Source organism: Echinops telfairi, unplaced genomic scaffold, assembly GCF_000313985.2.
Source record: "Echinops telfairi isolate 266 unplaced genomic scaffold, ASM31398v2 ScPeMD7_5592;HRSCAF=6446, whole genome shotgun sequence".
NCBI lineage: Eukaryota > Metazoa > Chordata > Mammalia > Afrosoricida > Tenrecidae > Echinops > Echinops telfairi.
In genome coordinates this window covers 47,910,385-47,923,951 of record NW_022109491.1, presented here as the reverse complement: position 1 = coordinate 47,923,951, position 13,567 = coordinate 47,910,385, and the positions used below count along the sequence as shown (strand labels likewise).

The 13,567-nt window shown below is 38.3% G+C and overlaps 1 protein-coding gene across 3 annotated transcripts in view; it reads right to left on the bottom strand.

Moving 5' to 3' along the window:
• Nucleotides 1–13,567, bottom strand: part of KIZ (kizuna centrosomal protein) — a 165,357-nt gene that overhangs the window by 34,358 nt on the left and 117,432 nt on the right. For all 3 annotated transcript variants that reach the window (XM_045295558.1, XM_045295559.1, XM_045295560.1), the window contains one exon: nt 8,577–8,736. In XM_045295558.1, coding sequence (XP_045151493.1) covers nt 8,577–8,736 — 160 coding nt within the window. The remainder of the gene's footprint in view (nt 1–8,576; nt 8,737–13,567) is intronic.

Sequence of the window (13,567 nt, the reverse complement as noted above, 5' to 3'; positions counted from 1 at the left end):
AGAGAAGAACAGGCAGCAGGCCCCATGGACCAGGTCAGCACCTGATCCTTGCCACAGAGACAAAACCCTAACGGACACTTCCGCAGTACAGGATGGCTCACGCACTTTTGTATGAAGTAGGAGTGAGGGATTTAAACCACATTAGAGGCTTTCATCTCTTTTATGACAGGTGAAGCACATTATAGTACATTCAGTACTGAAGGTGTTATGCCATCATACTTAGACAATCTGGTAATCACAGAATACTCTCAGGATAAATGATAACTTAGTCTTTGTATATTTCCAGCTCTTTTCCAATTTGATGTAAAATTGAAGCATTAATGTTTTGGAAACACTACCCAGAACCCAAGTGGCACCCATCAAATCCATGCTGACCTCCCAGAAAGCTCCTAAATGGAAGTAGTTTAGTACGACCTTGAATATTTCAGCTTGCCAAAGAATATCAGTAAGAAATGGCATAGTCAAACAACCACTTTCAGCACAACTTGACCAAGAGAATTGGTGTCAAAAGAATGAGAGGCTGAATAGACATTCTTAGAGGATTAATCCTCTTGAAATAAAAGCTGAGATTCCTTTTCACATGGAGCTTAAGGGGATGAGTTTTGCCAGGATGGGCACGTGGGATGGGAAAAAAGTACCAGTAGAATGAATGGCTGAAAGGGATAGTTTTCTGCCTTGAATCAAATCCATTTTTATTCATTTTGACAGACTAAGTGCTTACCCAGTGCCAGATGCCATCTTAGGGACCAGCTTTTTATAAAATTTAGCATAAACTGTATCATTTGCTACAACTACAACTTACTTAGCAATGAAAGTCAAATTTGGTGTGAACAGAGGAAAATTGCCAATGATCACTATTAATGACCACACATTTAAAAATATCACTTGCTGTAATGCAATGAGTGGGAATAATTTGAAACAGAGAACAGGAGGGAGAAGACCCTATGGATCGGTGAGAGGCTTCAATGGGGAGGAGGATATTAAGTAACTCAAAGGGAGAATTTCTCTGATAATCGAGACAAGTACCACTTTAATTCTATCCTAAGTATCTCCTGGAAACACTGACCTGACTTTCCTACTACCTGCATAAGTTCTCCAAGTCCTAGATGTATTCAGGGCACACCTTTGGTACAATGCACATTCTTGCAAGCTGCCTCCCTCTCTAGGCCTAACACAAAAGAAACGAAAGATTCAATTTTACATATTATTGATCTCAAGAGATATCTTGCTGGGTTCATCTTTTGTTATGATATATATTAATAATAATTACTTGACTCTGACTTCTTCCTGATGTAGTCATCTTTTTGTAACGTAAGAGACAGAGTAGTAGAATAGAAAGCACTCATGGTTTTAATCCTGAAGTATGATTTCAATTCTAGTTCTACTGCACTAGTTGTACAGCTATGAGCTTTCACTTACCCTTTTCAAGTTTTTGTTTGCTTATCTATAGGAAGAGTCACTAATAGTTACCCTACAGGGATGTCCGGAAGAGTAGAGATGATGGAGGTTCAGTGAAGGTGAGAACCCAGTCTTTTGTTGTCCTTGATATTCTCAGAATTCAGCTCAAGTACGGTAGTGCCATACATGCAAATGATATATTACATACTGTGTTTGTGTATAAAACATAGATAACAAAACAAATGTTTAATTTCTACTTGGATTCTTAAAAGAACTGTAAAGTAGAAAAATAAAAGGTATAGACTGTGATAAAAATAGATCATACAGGCTTTAGAAATGACTTATTCTGAGTACATATAAGGGTATATGTACTAGAAGGTTTCTAGTAAATCTTAGCACAGTTTATGGAAGCTAGAATTTTGAAACACACATAGCTACCCACAATGATTAACAAAGCAGATGTCTTTATAATTATAGTAAACTCTTAAGGGATAAGTTCTTTTACCAAGGAAATGTATGTTTTGGGGTATAACCAAATAAGAAAGGAAAATACAGATATGAGAATGTTGGCACATGTAATTCCATTGGGATGGAGTGAGAATCAGGCTTTTTTTCTTTTTAGCATTCTAAGAAATGTCAGAGTTCCCAGAAGAAGACTCTTGTCTTCCAAATTCCTCTAGAGAACAGGCTCCTGACGTGGTTCGCCCTCCAAGCACAGGCTCACAGTTAGAAAACATTCAGCTAGGTTTTGCTTAAATGACAAGTTAAAAAGTTCTTCCATTAGTAGGCTGTGAATTCCTTCCCTACAGCACTCACAAAAAGGATTTTTTTGACTGTACTCTATAGCGATGCTCAATGTTCTTCATTAAACATGTCTAAAAAAACTCTACTTTTTGAGTCAATTTTGACTCATAGTGACCCTGTAAGACAGGGTAGAACTGCTCCTGTGGGTTTCTGAGACTGTAACTCTTTACAGGAGTAGAAAGCCTCATCTTTCCTTCTATGGAGAATCCTGATGGTTTTGAACTGCTGACCTGTGGTATAGCCATGGTGCCATATCTTTTGCATGCTTCTCAAGTGATCACTATCCCCAGAACCCTCTTCATTTGGAAATTGGTATGACTTCAGATCTTCCCATCCATTTTGTGTATTGTTTTGTGCCTACTCCAGGATTTGCCCTTGACTGCTTTCTCTACTACTTGACATTTCCCTTTTGAAATGGTTTAAAAAAGTAAGACAAAAAGAAGGCTCTCACACTGAAGAGTGTTGTTGGACTGCTAAAAGTTAATGTTGGAAATTCCTAAGTCATCATTTTGAGGAACAGCTTTAACAAGTAATTGAGTCATAAAATTTTGGAATAGTTATACTTTGATTACACTAAAGTGTCATATAAAAGAATATCACTGCAAAGCAAAACGGCAGTGAGATGCCATCCTACCCTGGCTAAAATGGCACTGATAAAACAAACAAGTGGAAACAACTAATGCTGGCAACGATGTGAGGAGATTAGAACCTTTATGCACTGCTAGTTGGTGATAAAATGCAATAACCAGTATGGGTAAATAGAAATAGAACTACCATATGATCCAGCAATCCCACTCATAGGCATATAACCTATAGACCTAAAATATCAATAATTACATGAACATCCATATGTACACCTATGGTTAGTTTCTTTCTTTCTTTATAATAGCAAGGAAATGAAAACCACTAACGTGCTCATCAATGAATGAACAGATAAGCAAATTGTAGTTCTGTATACAATGGAATAGTAACTACATCAAATACAGAGAAAACTGATGTCTCCATACTAAACTGGTTTTAAAAGGCACTTTAAGTATTTCATAATATAACATTCTTTACATAATAGTAATTCTGTTGGCTGCTGATAGGAAGGATTCCATATTCAAACAGATAAGTTATTTGAACCTCTAGCTTCACATTTTTAATCTGTGCATGTATTGAAAGTCTTCTAAAAGTCTTCAACAAGCTCTTGTACACTGAGCATACTGTAGAGGGTGAAAGAGATATTATAAGCTTTGGGCACAAATATGTGCATACACATTTTGGGATCTGTGTGTATCAGTCCATTGTCACTTGCGAGCTGGTACCTCTCCAGGGGAGAGCTGTTTCCTGCTCGCAGTGATGCTCGGCATCATTCTCACCCATGAGAATGCAGGGGTGATACCACAAAGGGATGTCTGGGGAGATATATGAGCTCTGACTCTCCTGGAGTCACTTCCTCAGCTTTTGGGGATTTTTCTCTTTTGGGGAGGTTTCTTCAACTTCACAGTGCTGATTAGAATTTCCAAGAGTCTCACCAATTTTTCCTCAGGATTCCTCCTTGATAAAGTAAACACCCTTCTGGATTCAAACCACCAACTGGTTTTAAATTGTAACTTTGGTCCATCAACTAATGGTATTATAGGGTATCACTACTTTCTGAGTGCTTAGAGCAGTCCATGGTGTAGTGGGTTACATGTTGGATTGCTAATTGTAAGATCAATGATTCAAATCCATCAAGCACTCTGAGGGAGAAAGCTGGGGCTGCGTGCTTAAGTACAGAGTAACAGCCTCAGAAACCCTGGGTAGCAATACTACTCTGTTCGGGGGCGGGGCTGGGGGTGGGGGGGTGGCTATGAGTCATAACCGACTCCATGGCAGTGATTTAGTGCATCGGGAAGGGCAGTGGGAAAGTAAGACAGAGAAGGAAATTCCCACTACCATCGAGTGGATTCTGATTCATAGGCACCGTGGAGTAACTGAAGCTTAATACTAACAACTCTGGGAGTCATTATAGAACACACACTTCTGATTATCCTTTGAGACAGAGCTGGGAATGATGCTGTTGAAATCAACTTATTGGCAGTGGGTTTTAGAGCAGCATAGTATAAGGGTAAGTAAAAAATATTGCTATTAGGATTCAAGTTCATACACACCTGAGGTTCTTCCAAAAAGATTCTTTAAACATGATCTGTGATTAGTAGATGGCTTTAGCAGACGAGTGCTCTCAGAAATATACTTCTCTGAGTTTCATTAGGATGCCTTCTCCAAAAGGTCTAAAGAAAACAGTCGCCTCTAAGGGGATCTGCTGGGCTAGTTAAACTCAAGGCAGAGAGGTCACCTCATAAAGGTAAGGTCATTGTGATGTTGGGATTTGAGAGGGGTAATATTGATAGATTTTCTCTAAGGACACAGGATGATCCTTAGAGTGCTTATTATAGTTTTATATGAAATTAAAATTTCATTGATGAGAAAAAGGACAGAAAATTTCATGGAGGAATTTTCTTCTATTCAGACAATGCACCTGCTTATTTTTTCAAGAGTAGCAAGGGCTGGTCCATGAGACTTTTGTTGGGAAAACTTACCGCATATACTCTGCAGTCCCTTCAAAATTACTTCTATTCCTAATGCTGAACAGCAACAACAAAACATTTAGAAGGAATATGATTTGAGTCCCTTGAAGATGCCAAAACTGTTTTGATGTGATGTGGTATAAAACAAAGAGTGCAGAATTCTTTAGGGAAGGGTTAGAGATGCAAACACCAAGTGCAGAAGTGTACAGACCTAGATGAAGATATGCCTAGAAAGAACAGCTTCACATTTCAATATTTTAACAACGGGTTCTAAGGTTTTATAGCATTATTTTTTACTTACCTTTGTACTTGAGCTCCCAAGCAGCTATGGTGACTCAGGCAAGGTAAGGAGTTTACAGCATCACAGACTGGAGTCCTGGAGCCCAGATACCGCTGCAGGACCTCATCTGAGTTTTCCTTCTTTGATATTTGTCCCCATTCTCCTACCCGACTTATTGTATTTTTTGTTTATGAGATTTCTTTTTAACTAGATACCACTGGTGTGAAAATGTTGTGGATTTTGCGGGGGAAGGGAAGGTGAAAATCATTAGCACTAATCTGCACATGAATATTACCACTATACATAACAGCTACTATGTATTGGTACGTCCACGTACATAATGTCATTTAGGCTTGAAGATAATCACTTCAAATATTGTGCTAACTTAAAAAAAATAGAGGCATAGAGAAGTAAAGAAAAAAAGCAGGGTATGAAAGAGCTGGCACTGCCAAAGCCAGACTCAACTGCTATATCTACTTAGCCCCAGACCAGCCATGAAATGTTTGAGAAGAAATTCAGTCCATACAAACACAACCAGCAAGTGTCTACAAAGAGGAAAGCCCCAACAAAAACCATTACAAAGGGATAGGGAGAGACTCCCTTGTAGATCAAATGATAGATCCACCCAACCCTACCCAAAACCAATCTCCAAGTCATTATGCCAAAAGACATAAAAATCGAACAGAGATGATCAAGTATTTAGAGATCAAAGTAGCTGCAATAACAGATACAACAATATTGAAGCTGAGCTAGGGTGCTGAAGGCACCCAGCTGTCAAATTCATAGGAGGTCAGGTGGATGGCAGCAAAGAAGGAAAGGAGTGGAATGGCAATTAGAGATGACAATACCCTAAGAAAGTAAACGGTTTTAAATATTCTCCCATTCCCCCAGTACATGTCTAATACTATGGCCTACTCAAATGAGGAACAACGTATTTTTAAATGCAAATTACTAAAGAATCAATGGCAGGTTATAAAATCATAATTTCATATCAAGTTGAGGATCTAAAATGTAAACCCTCCCCCAATTTGCAATAAAATATATAAAAAAGAACCAGATATTTACAAATGTCAGTTGATAAAGATATCATAAACTTGTGTGAAAGTGTCATGTATAATGACAGCTGAGAATATTTCATAAAATTGAAATAAAAAATAAAGGTTCTGCTGCTGCCAAAAAACATAATTTTTTTTTAAAAAGTTGATGCCACCTCACTCTTAAGCACAATGTATCTCTTTAAGAGAAGAACAATTAACCCCCAGTACTTAACCATCTCCTTCTTTTAGGAACAAAGTCTAAGAGGTAATGACATCTGTATTAATTTTGGGGATTTGCATATCCTCCCACTATAGGATAAGCATTAAAAAAAAACTGCAAAGAGAAGTAAGAATGGACAAACTAGGTCATTCCCCATTTCTCCTTGGTAAGATCTTCATAATTTTAATGGTAATAAATTTCGAGACATCTACATTTAATTATAAATGAAAGGAAAAAAAACATACAAATAATGTGTTGGTTCTCTGCATCTTGGGTTCATCTATACTTCTCCTATTAATAAAAATAATCAAAAGGGGATATTACCAGGATTTTCTCAAAATGAAGAATAAAAAACAATTAAAAAAGAATAAAAAACAATAAAAATATCATTGGGACAGCTTTAAAAGAAACCTCTGTATTTTGAATGAGATGCTATCTGATGCATAATATATAGAATAATTTTTCTATTAAAACCCCACTTTTCAAACCCAGGGTTCATCACAGAAACATGAGAAAGAAAAACAAATCATCATGTCATGAAGTGCAGTGTTTTAAAAAAAAGCTGTTTTCTGCTTATAGAGACCTCAGATGCAGATCCATGCATGCTTCAGAACCCCAACACATGGTGCAGTCACATGTATAAATATTTAAAGTGAGATCCTTGAATATAATAAATTAATATGACACTTTTCAAAATAAGAGACTAGTAAACTTAGAAGTACAATAAATAGAACTCTGTTCAGAAGACTAATTGCTGCTGCTGGTATTCTAAAACTAAAATCAGTAGTGATATAATTTGGGTTCCAGCTAAACAAGCCTAGTGAATTTGCTTTGCAAAAATCTCACTGGGACTTGATGAAACCTTAGTGCTAAAATTTTTATTATCAGATAGGCTTTGTAAATGCATGCTTCCTGTCTGGCAACTGCCCCACCCCACCCCCCTCCACCACCACACTGGCTCTTATTCTAATGACATACAATTATTACAGGAAAGAAAAGAATCAAATCAGAAAAATCTGTCGTTTGCCATAGGATGGGGAGCTCCTCATGGAGAATGACTTTTTCACACAGCACAGGAGCCAAAAAGTTGTGTGATGGAGATGGGACACTCACATGTGTAAATGCACAATCTAGCTTATGTTAACATAAGCTCACATTTTATTTTATGATGAATCTTCTGATCCAGCACACAGTAGTTGAATATACTTGCTCATAGTGAGTCCATAAACCATTAGCCTAGAACATTTTGATTATGTAATAAGATTCAACCCTGTGTTTGAAACTCTGAGGCAATCCATTTTTGCCTGCAATTGGAGTCTTAGTTGCCACACTTTCTTCCTTGATTTTTTCTTTGCGGCTGTCTGGAACCTCTCACATTGGCGAACTACAATGTAGTTCACAGCTCCACTTATGGGGCGGGCCTTTGTTTTGCTTGAACTCTCTCTTTTTTTTTTCTCACTGCCTTCTTTCCCTTGTTTCTGCTCATTGTTTTTCTTGTCTCAAATAATATTGTTCCTAAAAAGCAAACCTATTCTATATCTTTACTGTTTTCGTGCACAGTAATTTAGCCTAACATCTATCAAATTTGGGTGAGATTTAAAACAAGCAAACCTCAAATCCTGCACAGATGTATCAACTTCTTAATATATCCTGAGAAATTCAAAGCTGTCTTAGAAATACCCGTATGGCAGTTTATTGGCTTATTTTAACAGGAATGCTAAAATAATCACAATTTCTGGATACTGAAAATTGTTTAATAAATGTTTGGGGTATAAATTCATTGCTTCTTTATAATTTGTTCAAACTCTGACAAGGTCTTATGATAATTTTCTAACGTTTTATATAAAATGGAAGTTATTCATAATTTTAAAAATATTCATCATTTAAAAAGTATTTAAAATTATGAATACATTCTATTAAGTAATATAAAAACTCTACAGTTCTTTAATGTAATAATTTTCAGGGATTTATCTTCATCTTTGTGAGATGATGAAAATTATCTTCCCTCAAGATTAGTTCTTTTAAGATTTCATAACTTATAAATAGCTGTTTTATTAGAAATTCAACAGAATTACAAACTTAAAATTGGTTTCCCATTCCTGTTAGACCCAACAAGGACATACATACTTACTGGAAGGTGGTATAAAACAAATAACGTATTGTACATATTAAAATCAGAGGTATCCTCCAGAAGGTTTTATTTTATAGGTATACCTTGAAAAGCAGGGTGTCACGGTGACTCTGGAAGCATTTATGCTTTGGACAGACATTCTAACAATAGTTACCTTGTTCTCTGGCGCGAACACTGTTGAGCCATGGCTTTGCTTGCTTTATTCCACCATTGTCATTCAGAATAGATGGCAAGCTGCAAGATGATTCATTACTATGAATAGACGACCTACCCTCACACTCTTCTGTAAGGGCTTTTTTCAATAATGCGGTTGCCTACAGGGTTTAAAAGAAAGCACAAAGAAATAAAAACAAACTGTAACAATATTCCTCTTGGTCTCAAAGACCCAGCCTTCAAACCTAATTTTACATTGGCTTTATTTAGAATTTAATTTGCTTCCCTGACATTTAACTGAAATTAAAATGTCTTCAAGATAAATTAACATCTGATTATTTCCCAGTATAATTCACTTCTTTACAACAATTTACACTCAAAATAATAATTTTTTTGAGGGCAGATCTTAGGCAATGCAGAAATGTTCTTGTACTTGTGAAGCATGTACTCCAACTAAAAAACAACTATGAATTGTTTCCCTCTTCAGTATGGGCTGGTCCATTTTCTCTGACACAACAGTCAGAACTCCAGACCTGCTCTCTTGAGGAAAGATTGACATTTCATTGTATGTAAGCATGTAAGATAAAGTTGGTTTGATTTGAGAAACAGATCTTAAAATATATGATGTGTGGTGTTACTAACTTTCCAAAAGTGACCCCTGAAATACCCAACATGAGGAAGATCGCAGAAAAACCATAGCTGATGAGGATATACTGAATAAAAGATAAATGGTGTGACTGAAATCAAAACCTCAACAAAGATGGTCTGTTTTCTGTCTCTAAGTCTGCAGCAAGCTTAGGGGAACTTACCTGCTATACAGCCTAACTGATTTTGAAGAGCCCTAAACTGTCTCAGGAGCTCTGGTGGCAGGCACGGTGTTAAAGTGTCTGATCTTTTACTGAAGGTCAATGGTTAGAACCCAACACGTAAGAAAGAAGTCGTAGTTTGCTTCCATAAAGATTTCCAGCCTTCAGTATCGTGTGAGGCAGCTCTGACTTACAGTGAAACACTGCCCAGTCCTATATTATCCTCACAAGTGCTGTGGCATTTGAGTCTATTGTTGTAGCCACTATGTCAATACCTCTTGCTGAAGGTTGTCTTATTTTTGCTGACCTTTATTGTGCCAGGCACGGTGTTCCCTCCTGATGACATATCCGAAGTACACGAGTCAATGCCTTGTCATCTAGGCTTCTAAGAAGCATTGTAACTGTACTTCTTCCAAACCAAATTTCTTCATACTTCTGGCAGCCCAAGGTACATTTAATACTCTTTACCAACACTATAATTAAAATGTATCAATTTTTCTTATCTTTCTTATTCAGTGTCCAACATTTACATACATATGAGACAATTGAAAATACTGTGGTTTGGAAGCAGTGTTTTGTTGCAGATTTGCACAATCCCAAATGTTTTTGATTTCTTGACTGCTGTTCAAAGGCACAAGGGAGAAAGATGAGGCTTTCTACTATAAAGTTTCAGTCTCAGAAACACACGGGGGCAGTTCTACAGAGTTCTACAGAGCTGCTATGAGTTGGAATTGACTCAATGGCAGTGAGTCTGGGCTTAGTTTGATTCAGAGGAATATCTATGATATGGCAGGTGTGTTATGTTCCCTGGGAACCACTTAAGTGTGTGTGTGTGTGTGTGTGTGTGTGTGTGTGTGTGTGTGAGTGTGTGTGAGGCAGCACCACTGAGTAGTTTCTGGATACTAAAACCCAACATCTTTCTTGTAGCATACATTTCCAGAGATGTAGTGGGGTGAGGGTGGGAGGGAGAGAGGAGGGCACTTGTCTACTATGCAAGTCCAAGGTGATACCAGAAAAGAATGCAGTGACACATATGCGACTTAGCCATTGCCCCTGAGCTCATTACCCTGCTATTTCCATTCCTGGGGGTTGTTTGTAGATCCAAGGAAAATGAAATCCTTGGTATCTTCACTTTTGTCCATTTATCATGATATTGCCTATTGATCCAGGTTTGTTTTCTTTATGTTGAGGTGCAATTCATATTGAAGGCTTTCAGGACACTGCCTCCTAGCATTGCCATCTCTCAACAGTCAGTATGTTCTCTGGACTACCTGAGACATGTCTCATTTTTGGTCTCCACCCCTCCTGATCTAGTCTGATGTCCATGAGAGGATCAAGTTCTTGCTCTGTATATCCAAAATTCTGTGTGTATGAAGAGCACTTCAAAATATGAATAAAAAGATATGTCTGATCAGAGCACACGGGAGCAAATGAAGGGGAAAGAAGGGAGAGTGGAGCACATCCTGGCCCGCCAAGCCTTGAGGACGATATCTCTGCTCAGAGCAACCAATGCACAAAGAAGACCATAGGGCCAACCCCACTATGAGACACAACACCCCTCACTGACCAATAGCCCTACAAGGGACAACACTGGAGACACAGTGTGGGAATTGTACCCGGGAATTGACCCCACCACACCAAGGCAAAACAGTAAGGGTGTGCAACAGAACAGCAAAGGGAGCAGAGCAGGGAAGTCCCAAGCGAGTACCAAAAATAGACTTTGGGGCCAGGGCACGGCACCCCATCAGACTAGAACAGAAAACACTCCTAAAGGTCAACAAACACACCTTGAACTATTTACAGGCTTTTCTTTTTGTTGTCATTGTTATTGTTGCTGTTTTGTTTTCTTTTGTTGCTTTGTTTTGCTGTCTTGTTTTTGTGCATATTATTATCTCTGCAGGTCTATCTAGATAGGATAGGTGGGGAAAACAACTGGACCGACAGTTCCAGGGGGACGTGGGAGAGGGAGAGGTGGGGGGAAAGGAAACGGTGTTAACAAACGCAGGGAAAAGGGACAACAAGTGATCCAAACTTGGTGGTGAGGAGGGTATAAGAGGCCTGGTAGGGCTTGATCAAGGGCAATGTAACCAAGAGGAATTACTGAAACCCAAATGAAGGCTGAGCATGATAGCAGGACAAGAGGAAAGTAAAAGGAAATAGAAGAAAGAATTAGGAGGCAAAGGACATTTATAGAGGTATAAATACAGGCATGTACATATGTAAATATATTTATGTATGATGATAGGGAAATAGATCTATGTTCATATATTTATAGGTATCAAGGTAGCAGATGGACAAGAACTCCCTCAATGCAAGCACACTTTGTTCTATTAACCTGGCATTCCATGATGCTCACCTTCCCGACACAATCAATGAAGAAAAAGCAGGTGCATAAGCAAATGTGGTGAAGAAAGCTGATGTTGCCTGGCTATCAGAAGATATAACGTCTGGGGTCTTAAAGGCTTGAAAGTAAGCAGCCATCTAGCTCAGAAGCAACAAAGCCCACATGGAAGAAGCACACTGGCCTGTGTGATCATGAGGGATCAGGGATCGAAGGGATCAGGGATCAGGCATCAAAGAACAAAACATCATATCATTGTGAGTGAGGGGGACTGCGGAGTGGGGACACAAAGGCCATCTGTAGGGACCCAAAGCCCATCTGTAGGCAACTGGACATTCCCTTACCGAAGGGTCATGGGGAGGAGACGAGCCAGTCAGGGTGAAGTGTAGCAATGATGAGACATACAACCTTCCTCTAGTTCTTTACTTCTTCCTCCCCCCAACTATCATGATCCCAATTCTACCTTACAAATCCAGCTAGACTAGAGAATGTACACTGGTACAGACAGGAACTGGAAACAAAGGGAATCCAGGACAGATGAACCCTTCAGGACCAGTGGTGACAGTGGTGATACAGGGAGGGTGGAAGGAAGGTGGGGCACAAAGGGGAAATCAATTACAAGGATCTACATATAACTCCCTCCCTGGGGGATGGACAACAGTAAAGTGGGTGAAAGAAGACGTTGGACAGTGTAAGACATGAAAAAATAATAATAATTTATAAATTATCAAGGGTTCATGAGGGGCGGGGGTTAGGGAGGGAGGGGGGAGAAATGAGGAGCCGTTATTAAGGGCTCAAGTAGAAAGCAAATGTGTTGAGAATGATGATGGTGACAAATGTACAAATGTACTTGACACAATGGATGTATGTATGGATTGTGATAAGAGTTGAACGAGCCTCCAATAAAATGATTTTAAAAAAAAGAACTTGACTTTTGAACAATTTGTATAGGAATTGCTAAATGGGAACCTAATTTTCTGTATAAACTTTCATTAGGAATACAATATTTTATAAAAGAAAAAGAATTTGTTTTTAAAGACTATACATAAATTCTTACCAATGTGTAGGTAAAACTGGTTGGCTTGGCTGTACTACACCATGAAGTCCATAGAGAGCAGAGCCAAATGGTCATTGGAAGAGGATTCCACAATATACATTCTTAATAAGCAGCAAATAATGATAAACAAGGACAGAAACCAGTTACCCTTTGTCAAGGGAAATTCATGTCTAAAATAACAAACATCTAATACATTCTTAAGATATATTATTGGCAGATCATTTAGAAAGGAGTATTTCTAAGGGCTTCCCAATTTGAGGGAGCTGTAAATATGAGACTGACAACACTAACCCATGCCTGTAAAGGAACGAATGCCTAGAGAAGATGAATAAGTTATTGCTTTCCACACCTCATGCTGGGACTGAATAGGCCCTGGAAATTGGAACTCTCTGAAAATGCTACAAGACAATGTTATCATATAGGCCTTTCTGAGAGTGTTTATAAATGGACCACATATGGATTTCATCTTATCTATTAGCTAATAAAATTTCTCTTTGAATTATAGATATTTGGAGGCCAGGAGGGAAGACTAGAATATTGTTTCTCTGTTCAGAGATGGCCACTTAAAGCAATATCAAGAAATTCAACCTCACCTTATTGCTGTTGAATTGATTCTGACTCACAGTAACTCTCTAGGACAGAGCAAGGCTACTCTTTAGTTTCCAAGACTGTAAATCTTTATAGGAACAGACAGCCTCATTGTTTTCCTGTGAAGTGACTGGTGGGTTTGAACTGCCAACCTTGCAGTTAACAGTCCAACATTTAATTTGCTATGCCATCAGAGCTTC